Genomic DNA, 22,480 nt, shown 5'->3' with positions numbered 1-22,480 from the left:
AAAAAGGGGGGGTGGAGGGTCTGCGAAGGAGATTTCCTTTCTGCGGTTATCTGCAGAGCCTCAACTATACTAATACTCATGTGCATGTGCAATCCGAGGACACACTGTATAGCTTACCCTCAATTTCTTTAACCGTGAAACACTTTTGTCCGGGAAACATCTCCAGGGACCAGCGCTCCCAGGAATGTATTTTGGGAAATGCTAGTCTACACTTCCAACTGACAGTTCTTCGACCTACCACCACAAGGCAGAGCAATTGTGCCTTGTCCCCTGGAGTGAGGACAGGGCAGCAGGCCCAGCAGGTGCTGTACAGAAAGAGGTTCAGTGACAAAGAGCACACTCAGGCTTCTGTCACCAAGCAAGCTAAGCCACAGATGAAGCATCTTAGAGCCTGGAAAACAAATGAGGAATGGTCCAATAAATACTCACAACTGAACCTCAGGTGACATTTTAATTTATTCTGCTTACAGACATGAAGTTATACTATTTTTTTCAGTCTCATTTGGGTTAGACATAAATACAGTTAGGGACATGGTGAGAGGAAAAACATCAGACATTTCATTAACTACTACAATATCTGCTGTATCTCTCCCCAGCTCATCACCCCCAAAGATATTTACTGCCAAATGCTACTGAAACCCCAATGCATTTACATGAAATAACGCCTAACTGTACAATTAAAAAAAAAATCCCACTCAAGCTCTGCTATAAATTTATGGCCGGGAAATAAAGAGCTGAGAGTATGAGAGAGACATACAAGGCAACTAAGAGTTATTGAGCATCTAGTTTCTCTGCAAGTGAAAAAAAGCAATGATGACCCCACTCTTTCTACGGACAGCATGAGACCTCACTTTTACACCCTGCTCAAAATGTCAGGGGACAACGTGACTGCTTTTATGTTTAAAAGCAGCCTGTCGTGTTAGTTACCACCTTGCAGAGGTAAGCACTACACTGTACAGCCACATTTCCCAAAGCATGTTCCAAGGAACACTAGTGGCTACAAAGGGCTCCTTCTAAAAGGAGTTTTGGGATCAAAAAGATTTAGAAAATACTATTTAGAAAATATTATCCACTTCCTGGAGATTCACAATGTACATTATCACATGGAAGGTTCTAGAAGTCCTTTAAAAAGAAACGCTTAACTATTTAACCCAGAGTTTCCCAAATTAATCTGACCTGGAATCTCTTTTTTTTAGGTAACACATTTCATAGAACATATTTTGAGAAATGCTTCTGTATGGCTTTGAGAAATTCTCTGCAGAAACAAAAAGCACAGAAAAATTAACTCCTAGGATCAAGTGTTGGTCAACAACAAAAAGGACAAGGAGTCACAAAATCACAGACCCCCATTCTAATTCTACCCCAACACTTCTGCCATAAACGGAGCTTGCCTGAGGAGGGGCAGCAATCAATTTCCCACCATTTCCTAGGCATGCTGATTACAGTAGAGAATTGAACACAGCCCAGACGGGGCCCATCGTTCACATACAGAGGCCAGATGTTTACAGTCCTTTCCTCTTCTGTAACATCAAATCATTACACAACCATCGTTGCTTATCACATGACTACAAAGTTTTTCAAACAGATTTGACAGCCCTTTGCTCCTAATAAAAAAGGAGACCAGAAAATGTAGAGCTTTTCATTATTTTCAGCAAGAATTACACAGACCAAGAAATCAAAATGCAAAAGCTTTTGGTTATATATGCCAAATAATTTTAAAGTATTACAGCAAGGACAGGGAAAGATGGAAATCAATGAGATTACTGGTATGATGTAAACACTTTATTTGCATAATACATAATGTTTTTATTCTTGTTTCTAAGGAATTTCACATATTTTGAAACAAGATAGTGAAAACAAAACTCTCCAATTGTAGGACTCGGCAAACACAGTTATTATCTATACCCTGCAAGGATGTGAACCAGCATTCACACCTCGATAGCAATTCTTGCAAATCGATACTGCAGAGAGGCAGGAGGCCTCAGTAACACGAGGCCCCTCTCTGCTGCTGGCTGGCTGGACAGCATATCCAGCAAGCCTGTCAAACTAACAAACCCCAGGGCTTCTCCGCAACCAACAGCCATGGAAAAATCTCCCTGTGTGACAAAGCCAAGGAGAACTCTGCAGCAGTGAGAAGTCACAACTGGGAGAGGGCCTGACCACAAGCCCAGGGTCAGAGCTTGGCGCCCAGCTGCAGAGTCCTCCCCCACCAGGCCCTCAGACACAGCATGCCCTCGGTTCTTCCTCTTCTCTCTTTTCTTCTTCTCTTTCTCTTCTCGGATCTTGCTCTTGAATGGGTCGCTGTGCTTGGATTCCTGGGGCCCACAGTAAAGCCGATCCCGACTGAGCTGGAGGAAGTCCTCCTTGGTTGGGACACAGATCATGGTGTGTGGCTCGGGGCTGCCCTTTCTGAGCAGGGACAGGCTGACCCAAACCAGGGCCCTAGGGAAGCGGTCCAAGATGGCCAGGCAGGCCTCTCTGGTCAATTCTTGCTGCTCTCTGCCAGGAGCTCGCCGGGCTGCCCGACCGTCCCCAGCGCTAGGCCCACACCAGGCTGACAGCTGCTTCAGTGATGGTCTGCTCCTATGTAAAGTTGGAGACACACATTTAATATTTTGTCCAAGGAGAAAATATGCAATTAGAAGATTGGGCATTGCTAGAGTTAATTTGACTTTTTTATACTCTGTGCGGGAAAGTATCAAAACTATAATTTTTTAAAAATTAAAAATACATTTTTGTAATAATTTTTCTTTTTATGTGTCTACTATTTTGAGACTGAAGGACTAACGGTTTAACAAGTTGAAGGCAAAGAAAAATAAGACAGTGGGATAGAATCTAAGGCTATCATCACAGTGAAAGGACTGGAGTGACGAGGAGCTGATATTTTGATGAGAAAACAAATTCTAAGGGACGGTTATATGAAAAGTAAGAAAGAATGATGTGAAATTATGTGGTTACTGTACAGAAAAATAAGTATAAGGCAAGAGGGAAGAGCACTTTTTAAAATCAGAGCACAGAATAAAGGGTAACTGATACTCAAATCCAAGAGCCTGCAGCAGGACTGAGAGCAGAACACACTTTGTACGGCAGCCTCCGTGATGTGACAATATTACAATGCACGGGCTTCTGAGCAGCCACAAATTCAGATCACTCAAAAGGAACCAGAAGAATCCAATTCAGTGATCTAAAGCAAAGAGCGGTTGCTCCGCGTTTGCAGAGGCTCTTCATAATCTAAGATCACAATTGTGAGGGACTGCTTTCTCAACAAAGACTAAATGAAATAGGTCACAGGAAAAAACTGCCTTGGTTTATGTCTATTGATGACAACACTTTAAATTATTTCGTCAGTTAGTATCATGCCCCAAATCAAATGTGATTTAGCTGTTTCCCTCATAATACACTGAAGGACTGGCTTTCCCTTCCAGAAAGTCCATAAATTCACTGGGACTTTGCAAAAAGAAACAATGATAACTTTTACACCCTGTAGCCTGGTCAGGATTAAAACAGACAATCCAAAACATATCGGGAAGTCGTGAGCACTTACCTAAGAACGCAAAGGAGACGGTCCTCGCCCGTTACCCACCCAGTCCCCGCCTGGGCTGGACACTCTGTGTCCATTACTCCTTCGGGCTCACTGGAGTCATTTAGGGATGTACCCACTTCATGGGACAGCTGACGAGTCATTTCAGGCAGGGGAGCACAAGGCACGTCGTCTCTTCTCAGATCACTCTCCTCACCACCTAGGCAGGAAGCTACGGACAATTCCTCCTGGGCCTGGACTCTTAATTCCCAGTCTCGAGTTAACTGCTCCCAGGGACAACAGAAAGGTGCCAGAGTGCCAAGCTTAACATAGTTGGGCCGTTTTGCAGGAGGGCGTCTAATGAAAATCAAAGAGCAGAACCAATTTTGAAGGATTTAGGATTGGACAATTAAAATAATTATGGCCATTGTACTACATCTCTATTGAAAAAACAAACATAGAAAACAAAGGTTTCCAAGAAATATGATACAGAATAATAACCAACTCATAGGCCGAGTCTTCTTGTTTTCTTTGATTTTTATTTTAACGGATGATGAATCCACAAAGTAGCCCCATGTAGCCAGTGCACAGCTCCAGGGAGTGACATCCTGAAAGGCGGCAACTAAATGGTCCCTGCACATTTACAACGTTCTAAGTTCAAAAGGTACAAAACGGGTGACGGTGAAGTTTCTCTCTCACTCTTGACCTGTAGGGACCCACCTGCCCTCCACAGAGACACTGTCATTATCAGTTTCTTAATATCCTTCTAGAGACATTTTATGTACATACAAGCAGATATGTACATATATCTTTCCTTTTTTACTCATTTTATACAAAGTACTGTCTGGTGGCGTATCAGATACAGTACTTTTTGTATTTCACAAAATATCTTGGAGATCATTTTATATTAGCACATCAAGAGATCCCTCATTCTTTTGTAAAAGGCTGCATATCTTAGCCCACTGTATGTTTATCCCCGAGTTTATCCAGACCATCCTCTATTGCAGGACATTTTGGCTATTTTCAAGCTTTTGCTGCTACAAACAATGCTGCAATGAATGCCCTTGAGCATGATGCACAAGCACAAGTATATCCACAGGACAAACTCCTGGGAGTGCAACTGCTAAGGGAAAGAGTATTATCGGCATTTGCAATTTTGAGAGAGATTTCCCAACTGCCCTCGACAAGGTGACGCCAGTGGGCCTCTTCAGCACTGTATGAACGAGGGACCCTCTGAGACAGACCACGAGCCGGGGGAAGCAGGGCCTGCTCTGGTGCATACTGACCCCTGGGGGCAGGGAGCAGCCTGGCTGCTGGCCATTCTGGGCCGGCGGACTCTTAGGGAGTCCCAGGCTGCGTCCTCAGACTGACGGTCTCTGGGACAGGCCCAGACACTCCTTCCTCTATTTGCTTCTTACTATGTGCCGTGCCCTAGCACCCCAAATGGAAATGAACCTGTAGGCTTAATTGGAGGTTCAGTTTGAGCCTACATTCTAGAGATTGAACCAACTGTGTTCTTGCCTCCCAAGAGAGGCAGCTGCTGAAAAACACTCCCAGGGTACTTACCTCACCCAGAGACCTTTAAAAGGAAATAAACGAGCAATTTACAAAAGAGACACAATGGTGAAAAACACTTACAAATATCCAACCTCACCAGTAAACAAACAAACAAAAAAATTAAAACAATAAGATGCCATTTTTTCATATATAGTTTTTTCAATATGAAAAGACTGGTAATATCCTATGTTCGTGCGAGTGAGGGAAAATAGGCACCCTCATAACTATAGGTGAAATCCTAAATTAGTACCAACAGCAATTTGTCAATAGTACATCAAATCGTTAAAGTGTGTACCCTTTCTTATTCAAACCAGAAATCTTATTTATGGGATTTAGCCTAAGGTCTATGCTTTCTTTCTACTACAGCTCCTCTAAAGTGATGGTTGTTTCTTTTTCACATCCCGTGGGCCCCAGGGGTGGCCAGACACCCTCCTGATGCCCCCAGACCATTTTTCTTCTCCTTCTTCCTCCAAGACCCCAGCTCCCCCGAGGCACACGCCATCAGATAAACCGCTGGCTCTCCTTCTTCAGCCACGTCCGCTAACAACTTCCCAGGACGCCCCATTCACCTGCCACACTGCCTTCTCCTCCATCACAACTCCTGTCATCACTCTCAGTGGCTTCAGCCTCTGCATCTACCATCTAACACTCTGTCCTACCAGAAACTTCGCATCCTCACCTCACATCTTTTACTTCACCCCACATCTCAACCACCACTCTCCTAGTCACACCTTAGTTCTGGTCATTGCCAATACCCGGTCCACCTTAAAATCTCAATTTCAAGTACCCTACACTCAGAGTGATGCCTCCTATTTTTCCAGCCCACTTACCTCTCCCCGCAACAATTCCTCAACCACTGGAACCTCCTATTCATTTTACGCTACCATTTCCTCACCACCATTCTCACCTCTCTCTCCTGTAAGCTTAGATTCCACGGTTCATAGGAGAGTCACTCTCTTACATATACCCTCAACTCCCTCCACCTGGCAGAACCCATGTTGGTTACATTCAACCCTCCACCTACCCCACGCCAGCACCTGATTGGCAGAACAAAGCCGGGAACAACACGCAACAGTCGTGAATGGTCTGACTATAAACACAGAACTCAAGTAGACTCTTACCTTTCTTACAAATCTCTTCCATTTCTCCAGTCACTTCTACCTTCTACTTGCCCAGAGAAGTGTTTACATCGATTCCTCTCTCCTCAAATCTCCGACAGCCTCTCTCCCCTGGGATCCTATTCCTAACTGATAAGCTTGCCTCTTTCTTCACTGAGAAGACAATCACAATCAGAAGAGTACTACCTGATCTCTCTGCCAGAGTCTAACCCACCTAAATCTGTACCCACATCTCAGTGTCAGCCTTCCATCCCACGAAAATGAGAGAACTGAGCCTGATCCTATGGACTGCCAACCCCTCCTCTTGCGCCCTGGATGCTGTCCCCTCTTCCCACTCAAGGGCTCTACTGCAATTTTAGTCCCCCTCCATCCCACCTACCGGTCTGGAAACACGTGCTTCCATCAAGAATATAAGCTCCAGAGGGCAGAAACAGACCTTGCCTGCCTTCCCCTGCTGTAGCCCCAGTGCCTACTAGGTGTATGACACACAGTAGGTTCTAAACAAACGTGTTAAGTGAATGAATCAATCAGACAAGTATGTAAAGATGCACATGGAAAGCTGTTCACAGAAGCACATAGCAAAAAATCAGAAATAACCTAAAGGGCCACTCAAATTATACTACATCCATGCTGGAGTCCTATGCAATTAGTTAGTTATATTTTGAGCAAGAGCTGGCAAACTGTGACTCACAGGCCACGCCTATCCGACTGTGTGTTTTTGTAAGACCCATGAACTAAGTATGATTTCTACCTTTGTAAATGGTTGGGGAAAAAAACAAAAAAATAATATTTTATGGCACATTAAAATGATATGAAATTCAAATCTGAGTGTCTTTAAATAGAGTGAGACTGGAACACAGCCACGCTCATTTGTTTATGTATCATCTGTGGCTGCTTTTGTGCCACAATGGCAGAGCTGAGCAGTTGCCATGGAAACCAAAGAGCCCATAAAGCCAAAAATATTTATCATCTGGCCCTTTACAGAAAAAATTTGCCAACACTTGACTTACAATCATATTTATTGACATGGGAAAACTATCCATAACATATTGTTAAATGAAAAAAGCAAGTTTCAAAATAGTATATATAATACAATCCTTTTTTAAAATTTGCACCTATGAAGAATTTGTATGCATAAAAAAGTCTGAAGGGTAAGAAATAAGTATTACTGTTAATTATTATTTTAACAAAACACACAGAAGACCGTCAGCTACATATTATGGTAGGCACAAGGACGACATAGCACACATGATGACTGCCCTCCAAGAGCTTGTAAGCTAGCAATCCAGGAATGTGTCCCTGTTCATTCACTCACTCATTCACTCATCTGTCACTCAACAAGCAGTCTGAAAGCCAGGCCCTGCCTGTCTCTGTGGCTGCAGCAGTGAACAGGCATGCACACAGTGGAGCTCACAGTCAAGGGACTACAACATTCAATTAATCACTCATTCATCAGCCAACATGTAAAAGTTACTGAGGCCCACTGTGCGCCACGCACTGGCTAGAGACTGCAGATGCCACAATAAACAAGAGAGTTTCTGTGCTTCCAGGATCCTAAAGTTTAGTAGGAAATACAGGTTCCCAATGTCAGCATGTACTTCAGAGTATAACGGAAATAAAGCCCCTCATTGGCCACTCCCCCAATGAAAAAAGAAAAGAGGGGCTGGCCCCATGGCATAGTGGTTAAGAGCGCGCGCTCCACTGCTGGCGGCCAAGGTTCGGACCCCTGGTGCGCACTGACGCACCACTTGTCAGGCCATGCTGTGGCAGCGTCCCATATAAAGTAGTGGAAGATGGGCACAGATGTTAGCTCAGGGCCAGTCTTCCTCAGCAAAAAGAGGAGGATTGGCATGGATGTTAGCTCAGGGCTGATCTTCCTCACAAAAAAAAAAGAAAAAGAAAAAGAAAAAAGAAAAGAAAAAATGTCTAGCTGGATTGATACCAAAATGTAAAAACAGTGCTTATCTCTCTGGAATAGTTTATAAAGTATTTTTATAAGTATCCATAGTTTCATTAAAATTTCATAAATACATATTATCTCTATAACCACTTATGAAAAACACAATTTCCATTTTGAGGGGGCAGGGGGCAGGGGTTGGTAGTGGGAATCTACTAACAAGTGTCTGAAACTCACGTCCACAGTTGAGGTGTCCACCATTATCAACATAAGCAAACAACCAAGAGGAGGGTTTGTGACCTGCTGGGCCTATAAAAGCCAGATACAAGACAATCTCCTGACTTAGTTACATCTCGGTAATGCTGAATTCAAGGAAAAGTCTGTGAAAACTCCACATTATGTAATAAGAGTTTCCAAAGCCATTCCAAACATTACTGGCCAATGTGAATGGGCACTTCTCTTCCTTTACAACATTATCAACTAGGGAAGCCATATTCTTACCTTTCGTACTTTTCAAGAAGAGTCTTAGCTTGCTCTTCAGCAAACAGAATCCCAGCAGGGCAGTCTGGGAAATCACCTGGGATGTGAGGTGACCTTTTATACTGAGAATGCACTATAGCCTCTTTTAATCCTCCAACTCTTGCACCTCGATAGATCTAAAAGAAATGTCAACAAGATCTTGTCAATACACCAACTTAAAGTGAAACTGCTAAATTGTTTATTTGCGGAAAATGGGAAATAACTTAAATGCCCATCAAAAAGAGAATGGATAAACATCATGGGATAACCCTACAATGGGTTACCATATGTGTAACAGTAAAAATGAATGAAATAGAGCTTCATCAACCAACACGAAAAATCTCAATGTTGAGTGAATACAGCAAGTTGCAACAGCGTATATACAGTAAGGTATATAAAGTTTAAAAACATGTCAAATATAGTTATTTTATTTTGGGATACGAGCATACTTAATGAAGCTATAAAAATATGCATGATAGTGACAAACACCAAAAACAGGAATAGTGATTCTTTTTTTTTTTTTTGGTGAGGAAGATCAGCCCTGAGTAACATCCATGCCAATCCTCCTCTTTTCTGCTGAGGAAGACCAGCCCTGAGCTAACATCTATTGACAATCCTCCTTTTTTTTTTTTTCCTTTTTCTTCTCAAAGCCCCAGTAGATAGTTGTATGTCATAGTTGCACATCCTGCTCGTTGCTCTATGTGGGACGCGGCCTCAGCATGGCCAGACAAGCGGTGCGTCGGTGCACACCCGATCCGAACCCAGGCTGCCAGTAGCGGAGTGAGCGCACTCAACCACAAAGCCACGGGGCTGGCCCGGAATAGTGATTCTTTTAGAAGGAAAGAGAGACATGGAATTGGAGGGGGATACACAGAGTGCTTCCAATGAATCTGTGATGTTTTATTTCTTAAGCAGGATGGCAGGTGAAGGGTACAGAGTTCATTATATCAGCATCTATACTTTTTTGTATGCTTGAAACATTTCATAATTAAGAAATTAGAATTATTTTAAAATATTCCCACTCCTCAATGATTAACTGAATGTCCCTTGCACTAGGCACAATCACTAAAATTAATGATCTGCATAAATCTAACAGTCTTACATGTCTTTTATACTCTCTAGCTCAAAGTAATATTTAAACTAATCAGAAAAAAACACTAGATTTTAATAAAATTTTTAGTTGCCGTTAATAAATAGGAACATATGCTCAACACTCAAAAAACAAAAAATGTACTCTATACATCTACAAAAATTAGAAAATTATAAAAATTGCTTCTAATCTGTAACAAATTTCTTGAAGTAAAAAAACTTCAACGTTTTCTCGCCACTACTATTCAAAAATCAAGCCCCTTTTTAAAACCTCAAAAATTCATGATGGGGCCAGCCCCGTGGCTTAGCGGTTAAGTGCGCGCGCTCCGCTACTGGCAGCCCGGGGTTCAGATCTGGGCGCAGGCGCGCACTCAGACACCGCTTGTCCGGCCATGCTGAGGCGGCGTCCCAAATACAGCAACTAGAGGGATGTGCAACTATGACGTACAACTGTCCACTGGGGCTTTGGGGAGAAAAGGGGAAAAAAAAAAAATTTCACGATGTCAGCACAAGTCTTATTAACGAAAACTTGGCTCCAGAGACTTGAGGAAGTATCTTGTATCAGGATTATAGCTCTAAGGGCAGAAGAATGGCACTCAATTTCTAAGTTGCACATAAAGTCTGGAACATTTTCAGCACTTGGTATTTATTAGAAATGTATTTTAAATGTTGCAACTCTTAGTCAGAATCAAAAAGTAACTTACAAATGGAATCCAGAAAGCCATGCCCCAGCCCTTTGGGAGCAGGACATCCCAGCCACTTCCCCAGCCTCGTCGGTCGTCACCAGTCACTTTCCCTGGCTGTTGAATTAGAAGTATAGGTATCTTGGATTCACTGGGACCTAAAACAAGCTGTGATCCGGGCACCAGCAACTCACTCCTCTTCCGGTTTAAATCCTAAAGTGGAAGAAAATAATTCAAGACAAATAATCCTAGTCTTCTGGGAGATTCTACTGCATCTCCCTATAAGCAGCTTTAGAAGTTACATGCTCTTTTTAAAAGCCAGGAAAAACTGTTCTCAATAAATAAATGTGAGACATCTTAAGTACAAGGTCTTCCTCCTACAATGATTTTCCTCTACACAAGTGCTTTGGTAGAAAATGCCAAATTATCTTAAATTTGGGCTAGAATATACTAGATGATTCCAAGTTATAAAATAATATACATTAATTCTGCTAATCTCTTATATCAGGATTAATCTTATATTTTGACACTCTGTCCCTACATTTATTTTGGTTAAAATACTCTGGCTCTTGAGAAAATTTCTCACGAGGTCTTAAGGATTTAAAATAGAAGATGCTATAAATTATTTGTTAAGTGGACTGCAGGCAGCGGATAACAACATCCTTTCAGATTTTCTTGCCAGCTGTAAAGAGATGAACGGGTAGGAGTGGCCTACTACTCAGTTGAGAAAACTAGACAAGAGACTACCTCCATGCTACAGTCTAACTGTTACCTCATGGATGCTCTTCAAGCCATGACCAAGTCCTGATTTTTTTTACCTTTGGTTGCGTCTCCACTATCCTCTACATCTTGGTAATTCCAAAATATCTATCTCTTTAGCCCCGACTTCTCCTCCTGGGATCAAATTTGTCTCCTGGACATCTGCTCCTGGGAAGTCCTGAGGCCCCTCAAACTCAGTTTATCCAAGATTGAACTCATCTTTCCCACTGCATTCACTTTCCTCCTGTATTCCTCATCCAGCTACAAGATGCCACAATTCTCACAGGTCATTCATTCATTCATTCATCCATTCAAATATTTACGAGCACCTGTTATATGCCAAACACTCTTCTAGGATTTGGGAATACAGCAGTGACAAGTCAGACCTGGCTCTGGCTCTCTTCTAGCTGAGCTCCTAAACCCAAGCTAGACTGTTAGGAGGTAATCTACAAGTCTTCTCCTTTCTCACTCCCCATCTTCCAATCAACCACAGTCTTGTCAGTTTCACCTTCCAGGAATATGTATTAAATCTCAGCCCCCACTCCAGCCACACTGCCACAATTCAGGCCCCATCATGTCCTGAATTATGGACTATTTCCAGCGTCTCTTTTAAGGCCATCCAACCACAAGTCCTCTCTCCAGCTCCTCCCCATCCCCATCCCTCGTCTAATCCACCCTCCACAGTGCCACCAGAGTGAAATCTGATCATGTCATGGCCCGGCTTAAAACCTGCAATGACACCCTACATCTTCAGTCCAAATCCTTCAAATGCCTCAAGGTCTTTTATGCTCTGGCCCCTATTTATCTCTTCAGTTTCATCTCCTGCCACACCCTCAACTCCAAGCTACTGATCTACTTGGATATTCCTGAACACATCACCCTGTTTTTGACCTGGGCCCTTGCACATGCTGTTCTCACTTCCAGCAATCCTTTCTCCACTGCAGCCTTGGCTCCTGGCCCCTGGCCCCGAGAAGTCTGGTTAATTCTGACCACCCACCTAAGAGTCAGCTCCTCCATCCAGGAAGTTTTCCCCAATTCCCCTAGTCTGGGCTTAGTATCTCTTCTTTGGGTTTCCCTTGTACCCTGCACTTCTTATCCTAGTCATGTACCTCATCACCTAATACAATACCTGGTCCTGGTAGGAGCTCAATCATTGTAAAATTAAAGACAGAGAACACTTAAGGGAAAAAAAACAATAAAAGAAAAACATGTATTCACGATGAGATTATCATTTCAAGAAAAAGTCTTTGTATTTTTCTAGAGATTATTCTTCTCTAAGAACAGAAAAAAATCATAGTATATATCCTAAGTCAGGGATCAATAAATTGTTTGAAAATAAAAGGAAGTCTATGAGATTCTATAAAGTATAAAATAACTTTTATGGTCTCTAGAGCAATGAATTTCAACCTGTATTCATGACTTTACCAATAATCCGTACACCATTCGTTACCTGATCCGAGATTTTATTCTCTGTGACACTCTTACAGATAGCTTGGTTCCAAATAAAGCTATGCGTACACTCCACAGGCACACCCTCCAGAAGGAGCTGTCTAACTTCCTCATTATCTAAGAGGGAAAAGAAATAGCCTTCAAACCACATCCTTTCAATCAATGAAGTCAAACTCTAATCGTTGCCAATTGACCTTTTGTTACAAGAAAATATTTTATAGGCACTTACTTAACTTTTCTAGAAGGATTTATTTGACTAGAAATTAAATCATTCTTATAGTTGGTTTCATAATCCGTGAAATAGCAAAGTCTCCTAAACTTATTTCTCTGACATTTATTTTTAGTGTATTAGATGCAAATATCACATTAAATTGCCTCTAAATTACGGCCTAATTCCACATTTAAGATAATCAAATTCTAGGACCACTGCACAGGCAAACAATTTCTTGACAATACGCTACAACAGCACAGGCCATATTTTAACTACTGGCTTCAGGGCCCTTTATATCATTTCTGGCCCAATAGTGGTGAGCCAACAGACACAACCCTTTCCTTCTGCCCTGTTATTTCAAGTCTCTGATAACCCTTTTTTATTGAACTGAATATTTTTTTCTGTAAAACATATTTTTCTCATTCCTTTAAAATGAGCATATTTTCTGTGAAATATATTGTTTCATCCCTTTAAATAAGCCACACCATGCCAAAACACTCTAGTGGGAAAAGAGGAGGAACTTTCTTCAGTTATAAACATATGTATTGATAGAGGAGACTTCCTACACATAGTCATTTAAACACTAGGGGGAGAAAAGTCTTCTAAATCTTATTTTGTTGGACTGAAGAATTAAAAAAAAAAAAAAAAGTCACACAATTCACGAGTTTTGGCTAAGGTCCTAAAATGCCAACATAGAAAGGTCACTCAAAGGCACATACCTGCGTGGGTCTGAGGGCTGGAAAAAAAATAAGTTGGAAGCAACTGGGCCATAATGTGACAGATTTCAGGGGAGAACAAAGAGAACACTAAATTGATGAAAAGATCTGAGATAAAAGCTCCCTAAAGCAGCAACTGCTTCTAGTACACTGCTCTTCCTCATGGAGATAATAACCAACAGCATCAAGTGACAGTGCTCTGTGCTGCCCAAGTTCACAAAGCCCATCTAGGAGCAAACAAGCCCCATTTCAAACAGCCTCTGTCCACCCAGAACGCTTTCCTGCAGAGTGCTGCCACAGACTTGAGTGAAGGAATTGGGATTTTATTCAGACCTGGCTGCAGACAAAGGGTGTAAAGACACAGGAAAGCACAACCTCATCTTCAAATATTCTAAAAAATAATAATAAATAAATAGATGAAACAAAGTAAATGGTAAGTCCAGACAATGGATATTATTCAGCACTAAAAAGAAATGAGCTTTCAAGCCATGAAAAGACATAGAGGAACCTTAAATCCATATGACTAAGTGAAAGAAGCTAATCTGAAAAGGGTACATATTGTATGATTCCAACTATACGACATTCTGAAAAAGGGAAAACTATGGAGACAGTAAAGAGATCAGAGGTTGAGAGAGGGAGAGAGAGATGAATAGGTGGAGCACAGCAGATTTTTAGGGCAGTGAAACTATTCTGTATGATACTATAACAGTGGATACATGTTGCTATAAATTTGTCAAAACCCATAGAATATATAACACCAAGAGTGAACCCTAATGTAAATTATGGACTTTGGGTGATAATGACATGTCAATATAGGTTCACGGATTGTAATAAACGTACCACTATGGTGTGGGATGTTGATAGTGGAAGAGGCTGTGCGTGTGTGGGGGCAGGGGTATATAGGAACTAGCTGTACTTTCCACTCAATTTTACTGTAAACCTAAAACTGTTCTAAAATGTAAAGTCTATTTAAAACAAAACAGAGTAAGTCTGACGGCAAAGGGGAAGGCCCTTTTAGGTCAAGAGTCTTCACTAGCGAGAGAACAGAAAGTTACCAGCTGGTTAGCAGGCACCTAGGTGTGCCGAGAATGACTATCAATTCTGAATGAAATTCTAAGTCCTTCCCCACGACTCTTATAAGTATATTCTTTATCATACCTAGGAAAAGCTTTCTAATTGACTACATAACTCTAGAATTGTGACTTAAAGGTTAAAGGAAATAGCCTGTTTTCTCCTTTCTTAAATGTATTTAAAGATGCTCAAATTTTAAATTAAAACTTGATTAAGTTTTACTTAGAGAAGCAAAGGAAACTAATAAAAAGCTTTCTGATCTGGGAATCAAATAAATCAAAGTTACAGTCTTCAAACTCACTCTATTTTAAATTAAATACACAGAACTGTTAAAGGGGCCCAGCTGTAGCAATTAGGATTTTTTTCTCCTAAGAGCAGAAACAGGGAAGTCATGGCAAGATGACCAATAGATGTGCATTTCTGAAAGTCAACTGCAGACCAGTGCTCTAAAAGCGCTTGCAAAAGCTGTAAAAAGTGAAGGGATGATCTCTCACCTATCATTCTAAAGGCAACTTGACTCTTCCTGTGTTTGATGTCCACACTAACAAAGAGTGTGTAAAGAGAAAGATTTTAAAAAGCCATGAGCACAATCTAAGTGCAATATTTTCTAAAGCAAAATATTCATCTGTGGAAGACAAAGACTAGTTAAAATAATCTATCAAAACAAATCAGCAGATGCTAAGGAGAGCAAATACTTAAATAATAGTATAGCAGAAATTACCCAAAAACCAGTTACACACATAGCGAAATGCTATCTTAATGAAGTTGAAAAGATTTGCAAAAACACATTATTAATACATAATTCAAAATCAAGAACCAAATGATCAAGTAAACTTTCTCAAAGCAAGTAAGAATACAGCTCATCACTTAGGTTCTTCATTGGAAGTTTCCTTCTCTGTACTCCTACTACTCTACTCTCAATACCTCTGACACTCAAATGTGCCACCGTCGTTCCCACAGCAAGCAATTCTCAGACACCAACTTAACTCAATTCTGACACTATCTGCCGGGAGATAGCACCAGATTCCGTCGGTTAAGGGCTCAGTCCCACAAGACTGCTCCCACTTCATACACCAACTGAAAGTCCCCGCCTCCCGAAGTTCTGACCAATGGGCTATATATTGGTCTGACCCACGACCCCCTCCTTGGGTTCAATAATTCGCTAGAAACAGCTCCCACACTCAGGAAAACAGATCACTGACTAGATTATGGTGTTTGTTTTTGTTTTTTATAAGAGGATACAACCAAGAACAGCCAGGTGGAAGAGATGCACGGGGCAAGGCATGGGGGAAGGAGTGCGGGGCCTTCCAGGCCGTCGCTGGGCACTCCATCCTTTCAGCATCTCCACATGTTCACTAAATCAGAAGCTCTCTGAACCCCATTGTTTGGGATGTTTATGGAGGCTTCATCAAGTAGGCATGGTTGATCAAATCATTGGCCAATGGTGACTCAACTCAATCTCCAGACCCCCTACCCTCTGCGAAGGAGTGGGAGCTGAAAGTTCCAAGCCTGTAATCACGTGATTGGTTCCCCTGGCAACTCACCCAGCATCCTCAGGGGCTTTCCAAAAGTCACTTCATTAGCGTAACTTCAGGTGTGGTTGAAAGGGGCTTGTTATGAATAACAAAAGACGCTCCTTTAGACTTTATGGCACTTATCATTTAGTAAATTACCAGGGTTTTAGGAGCTATGTGCCAGGAACTGTGGACAAAAACCAAAATATGTATTTCTTATTACAATATCACGTTCCTGTACCCTCTCTCTTCAGAGCTCTCTAACTCCCAGTACACATAAGAAGATAAAAGAGTTTGTTATCCGCATCAGGCAAACACCTCTTCACGGTTTAAGTAGCACCAGAATTGGTCTGTTCTGTCTAAGTCAAAACAGGTAGAGCATGATTTCAGACATAGAAAGACTGGATGGATGTCAGAGAATTAAGTTTTAGATCATCATGACATTGAGATTCTTCCAAGGATTAATCTTTTATTTATTGACTCAGCTCATCAAAGTATATTTCTAACTTTAGTTTTGAATTATCTTCCTAGATAATACGTTACATCTGTTAATAATATTGGTCTAATACCACCTCCTTAAGAAGTTTACTTCTCTATGTAGCTCACATGCCAATACTTCAAAGAAATTACTTAAAACAGGTTTTAATGAAATTCCACAAAACAGGTTTTAATGAAATTCCACAATGACTAACAAGATGGAAAGCTTTTATAGCAGAAATTAAATCACGTTTTTCAAGACAGATTTTAATTTTCCTTGAACTGATTCATATTAAGATAAAAGCCTTAGAAAGGATTTAATACAAAACTGCCTCATCCCAAAAACGAATTTGAGGCAGCAAGAGAAACTAAGTGGAATTTAACTATAGCTTTAAGGCGATTATGATAGTCAACATTAATGAACTTGTAGACGCTAAAACTTTTATGGTTGTACCAGACCATACTGCCATTAAAAAAGAAAAGAGGCAACAACTCATTGATTAAAGTCTTAGGCTCTATAATTAACTAACTTACCTATATAACTTCAAACTCCCCTCTCATCCAATCCACTTTTCATGTGAAGTTCTGACAGAGTAATTTATTGCCCCCTTAAGCTATCTAACTACATGTGGAGGTAAAAAAAATTCTTAAGTTGTTACTACACACACCACCTGTACTTTTTCTCCAAAAATTCACAAGCTAATTTTAATGATTCTTCCAATAAACTGTTTAAACGACAGTAAATACAACGCAACATTATCCCAACTGCTGCAAATCCCAGATCAGACTAAAATTTTAGCCAGCCCCTACCCACCCTCCTATGCCACCCAGCCAAACTCCCTCAGGCCACTCTACTGAGTCTAAACCAAGACATCTTACCCTTCAGCACCTGGGATGGCCTTGCCAGGATTCGAACCTGGATCATCTGTATGGTCAGACAGAGGCTTCCAATGAGCACAAGACCAGCTGCGGGTGCAGATCCCTTCCTCACAATTAAAATTCTGAAATGCCAGGCATATTCAGAGAACCCAGTTTGCAGAGAGACAGGTTTTACTAAAAATAAAGAACTCAGGAAAAAAATGAATATAAGGATCAGGCTACACGTTCAAAGATACTTCCACACACACCATCTCCTTTGATCATAATCACCTTGAAAGGCAGGCAGGTAAAGATGGCCCTAATTTTTACAGCTGCAGTTACTGCAAAGTGTCACAGACAGAGCTCTTCTAATGGGACGAGACTGCTCAAAATAGTAAGGAAAACCAGGAGTGTTTCAAGAACTTTACCTTGGCATTTTTCTGGATTAGGCAAAACTGTGGACCTCTTCTGAGGCAAATTTATTCGAGGATCCCCAACTGTCAGTCCCAGAATAGTACCTGCTGGAATTTCTGCTGGTGATGTTATTCCTTTAGCAAAAAAAAAAAAAAAAACAAGCTTAGGGAAAGTCATTCATAATACATACATATTTACTTGTGTTTTTTCTAATGAATTTTTCTAATGAAACTTTTTTCTTGGGCTAATTATTTAAAAACATGTATTCTCTTTTTTTTTCCATTGATACTTTTAGAGAATAAATTAACATTCACAAAGAATGAAGTTTCTTACAAAAAACATTAAATTAACTAAGAAGTTATTTTACAACTTGAACATGTATGTTTCTATCAACGATAACAATAGTAGCTATAGGCACAAATGCAATCATGTGCAGTTAAGTACAGATTTGAGGTTAGTACCTGGTATGTGCATTTATCTAAGTATCAGAATGCCAGTTATTTAGAATACTAACATCTCATTTGTTTGTTGTTTCATTAACAAACTCAAATAGTGTTTATTCACGGAGTTCAGGCACCTCTCTTACTTACTTTCTTGCTGTATTATAACAAACAGTTATAAGTTAGAAAGCAGCAATACATGTAGGCAGCCCAACTGCAAAATGCTCTTGTAACCCACTTCCCACTCCTCCCTTCTTCCCCAACACACCCCAGGACTCCCTCTGTATACCTCCCAACAGTTTAAAAATGGCTTCTTGTCTGTGATGAAGGGAGACGCTATCTGGATTCTTACAGGTTTCAATCCACCAGTGGTGAGGTGTTTTCTCTGTGTCCTCTCCCTCCTGAAAAATAACGACTCCCATTCACCAGACAAACAACGAATCAGACTTAATTTTGTTATGGCTGATATCAGCCCCTACCCTTTTTTTCTGTATGGGAACGAATATTTTATGGGGGGAATCAGGGAAACTGCCACTATATTTAACACAGTAATTAATACCAGACTAACTACTCTTCTAATTAGAGGCAAGACACAGCATTACACTTCTCTCAAGATTTCACAGAGACTACCTAACTGGGCTACCTCATACCTGCGTTCTCTCTCTCCAGCAGAGCGCAGACAAGAGAGGCCTTGCTCTTTGCTCCTCTCCCACCATTGCCAACTTCACTACCACCAATTTAAGCAATAAAACCTTCCTCACCAAAGACAAACCAAACTAATACCTTTTGAAGAAATTTTCAGCTAAAGGATATATTACAACTATATCATATGCCTGGAAACTTCAAATAAGACACACAAATACTTATATTTTTTCTGGACAGAACTAGGAATCGAGCAAGGTTTCAAAAGGCACTCCAACTACCGTGTGCACGCCCTGGAAGGGAACCTATAGCCATGATTCACACTGAAGCTCACTGAAGGAGGATGTGCCCTTACAGATTCTAAAGAGGCAACCTGTGACAGGCACCATTTACCTCACAGAAACTCAGGTAGCATAGCTTAGTAGTTTAAAGTACAGGCTCTGGAACCAAACTTCCTAGGTTCAAACCCTCCCTCCCCCTGCAACTTATTAGCTAGAGTGGAGCACTTACTCTGCGCCAGGCACTGTGCTAAGTGCTGGGGGCAGAGTAAAGAACAGGCCCAACCTGCCCTTGCTGTCACGAAGCTCAACACAAACATCATATAAATACAAAACAAATCTGGACATATAAATTGAGGAAGTGTACGAGATGTAATGAAAACAACAGGAGGGATATAATTTAACTTTGCGGGATCAGGAAAGGATTCTAGAGGGAAACGACATGAATGGTGAAACCTGAGGAACGAGGAAGGTTTAGCCAAGCAAAGAGTGGTGGAGGCAGGATGTTCTGGTAGGTGGAGAAAAGCAAGTGCGAAAGCTTTAAGGGAGATGAGAACTGACATATTCTAGTACCTGAAAGAAGGCCAGTGTGGCTGAAGTGCAGGAGGGGAGGAGGGATGAGGCAGGAAAGCACAAGATTACACAGTCACAGTAAGGGCTTTGGATTTTATCTTAAATACAATCAGAAGCTATTCAAAAGCTTTTAATCAGGGAGTAACACGAGAACAAATTGTTAAAAGATCACTCCGCCTCCTGCGTGGAGAATGGAGTGAAAAGGAGGAACGATGGAGGAAAGTGAAGAAGGTGCTTCAGTATTCAGGAAGACAACAGTGGCTGAAGCTAGCGTGGAAGCAATGAAGAGAGAGACAGAAGTAGCCTTGTTTTTTAAGTATCTTTCTTCTAAAAGCTCAAAATCTGTTCAGATCTATCATCATATTTGACCACGTCAAATCTGTGAGAGGCACAGACACTGAAAGGTTAATTGCACTAATATAGGCAAACACACCAAATCTGAACCCAGAGTGTCTGATTCCCAGTCTAGGCTCTACTCTCTAGACCTGCGATGTCAACATGGCAGTCACTAGCTACTCAAGAGCTATTCGAATTTAATTTTTAGTTGATTAAAATTAAATAAAGGTATAAATTCAGTTCCTCAGTCATACTAGCCACATTTCAAGTGCTCAACAGCCACATGTGGCTAGTGGCTACCATATTGCATAGCACAACAGAACATCATCCGCACAGAAAGTTCTACTGGACAGTGCTGCACTAGACATATTTCTCTCAACCTTTTTAGGGACCACAGACTCTTAAAACTAGCCCCAGAAAATACACGTGACACAAGCAGAAACAACAAACATTTGCACACACTTTCAGGGATTTTAGGGGCTCCCGGGTCCCCACCTAAGGAGCAGAAGACCCTTCTACAAGACTCACACGCTGCAAGAGTAGTCTATATTTAAATAAGAACAAGTCAGTTTACTAATTACATTGACTTAGATTTGTTCTTCTAGAAGCAAAAGAAAATAAAGTCTTTAATAATAAGCATAAGTAGGGAAATAAGCATTTATAACCATGGCCCAAAATGTTACCAAATTATATGTAAGGTTTCACAAATTTGCTAAGATGGACATGACTAAAATAAAACATTACAGTCACATTTCTTCTTACGGTGTGGACAGAAGCAGCTTTCAGTGCCTCAGTGAGGATGGAATGGGAAAGTGGACCAATCAGCCGGAATCTGTTCATCTCCATCGTCAAATCACTGAAAGACAGTAAAGGTCTTAAAATGGAAACTTCCATTATATACAACGTCTGTGCCACTGGCAAAAACAACACCATCACTAAAAATGTTCAGAGCAAATTCAACCCGTACCTGATTATAATGCCTGTGGCTGGAGAGATCCAAGAATATGGCTGATGTGGATCTCTAGTTCCGTCACCAATGACTTTTTTAATTGGGTTACCATTTTCTCCATCATCTTTCCGTTTTCTTTTCCTGCCAATTTTCTCCTCAGGCAGTTCCATTGGGCTTTTTTCTTGGGATGGTGTCAGAGGGGGGTCTGGGATGCAGACAGCAGATTTGATGGGTTCCGTACACTGGCACACTGCTTTTATTTCCTCTAAGATATCCTAAGGGTGTATTTAAACATTTTATTTTTAAATTTTGAAATTTAAATACATTACAAATTTAAATACGTTTAGTTTGTTACTTCTTCTCCTTTTAAAACTTTACATTTTTATCCCTTCACAAATTAAATTCATCATCATCAAAAAGCTTTTTTGGGTTTTCTGAGTAGTGCATGGCACTTTGAACAACGAGAAAAACTCCTAAATGTCAAAGATTAATGAAAACAACACCACTACTGTGACTAAATTTTAAAAAAAGTTTAAAGAGAAAATTGTATAGTCTACCATATAAAAGCAGTGAGTATGCTAAAAAAGGGAAGCTAAGCTAAATGCAGTATTACAAATCATCAGAACTATTCAAAACAACGTCTCATCATCAGATAGGCTCTAACAGGCACCTAAATACCTATGAACCAATTTGGGCACGGTGGAAGCATTAGTCCAAATGCAACATTTCAAGTCATTTGCATGGTAAGGTTGGTTTCCATCTCCACTTCTACTCACCGCTTACTACAAAGTGACAGGTCAAGATTTGCTTCATTTAATATTCACGCAACTTTTCTTCCTATATTAAAATACCAAACTAACAGCCAAACTTTTATACTATTTAAATTTCTACAGCATTGATTCCCAATAGTAATCAAGAATGCAGTAACAGAGTGATTGGGAAATAATGTCCAGGACTATACCTGTTTGAGAGTTGGATGAAGCCAGATCCACAACTGCCTGCTCTCCAAAGCGCCACCAGGGGTCCTCTCAGACTTCCAAATAAAGGTAACAGGCCCCAGCATTTCTCTGGGATATTTATCTGCCCGGTAGAGCACGAGGCTACCTTGGCGCTTTCCAGACAAGCAGTGAACTGCGGCAAAAGTCAATCCTGACATAAACAAAAACAAAATTCCACAATTTCAAGTGTTGAGACTGCAGGATTACTTCCTGATAGCCACATTGTTATTTACTGTCTATCTTCAGGAGGGATGAGGCTTTGGTTTTGATCTCTGCTTAGATCAAAGCCTGGCACACGGTAAGTCCTCAATAAATATTTATTGAATGAATGGTTTTGTTTTTTTTTTATTGTGAGGAAGATCAGCCCTGAGCTAACATCCATGCCAGTCCTCCTCTTTTTTTGCTGAGGAAG

At 40.9% G+C, this 22,480-nt stretch overlaps 1 protein-coding gene across 1 annotated transcript in view; it reads right to left on the bottom strand.

Annotated features, from left to right (window-relative positions):
- Positions 1–438: 438 nt before the first annotated feature.
- POP1 (POP1 homolog, ribonuclease P/MRP subunit) overlaps positions 439–22,480 on the bottom strand; it is a 35,596-nt gene continuing 13,554 nt past the window's right edge. The window contains exons 7-16 of the mRNA XM_058564682.1: positions 22,032–22,219; positions 21,089–21,345; positions 20,884–20,977; positions 18,582–18,693; positions 17,867–17,986; positions 12,593–12,708; positions 10,405–10,596; positions 8,594–8,748; positions 3,545–3,877; positions 439–2,583 (exon numbers count right to left, since the gene is read on the bottom strand). Coding sequence (XP_058420665.1) covers positions 1,929–2,583; positions 3,545–3,877; positions 8,594–8,748; positions 10,405–10,596; positions 12,593–12,708; positions 17,867–17,986; positions 18,582–18,693; positions 20,884–20,977; positions 21,089–21,345; positions 22,032–22,219 — 2,222 coding nt within the window. The 3' untranslated portion in view covers positions 439–1,928. The remainder of the gene's footprint in view (positions 2,584–3,544; positions 3,878–8,593; positions 8,749–10,404; positions 10,597–12,592; positions 12,709–17,866; positions 17,987–18,581; positions 18,694–20,883; positions 20,978–21,088; positions 21,346–22,031; positions 22,220–22,480) is intronic.

This window comes from Diceros bicornis, chromosome 21, assembly GCF_020826845.1.
Source record: "Diceros bicornis minor isolate mBicDic1 chromosome 21, mDicBic1.mat.cur, whole genome shotgun sequence".
Classification (NCBI taxonomy): domain Eukaryota; kingdom Metazoa; phylum Chordata; class Mammalia; order Perissodactyla; family Rhinocerotidae; genus Diceros; species Diceros bicornis.
This window is presented reverse-complemented; position numbering and strand designations above follow the sequence as displayed.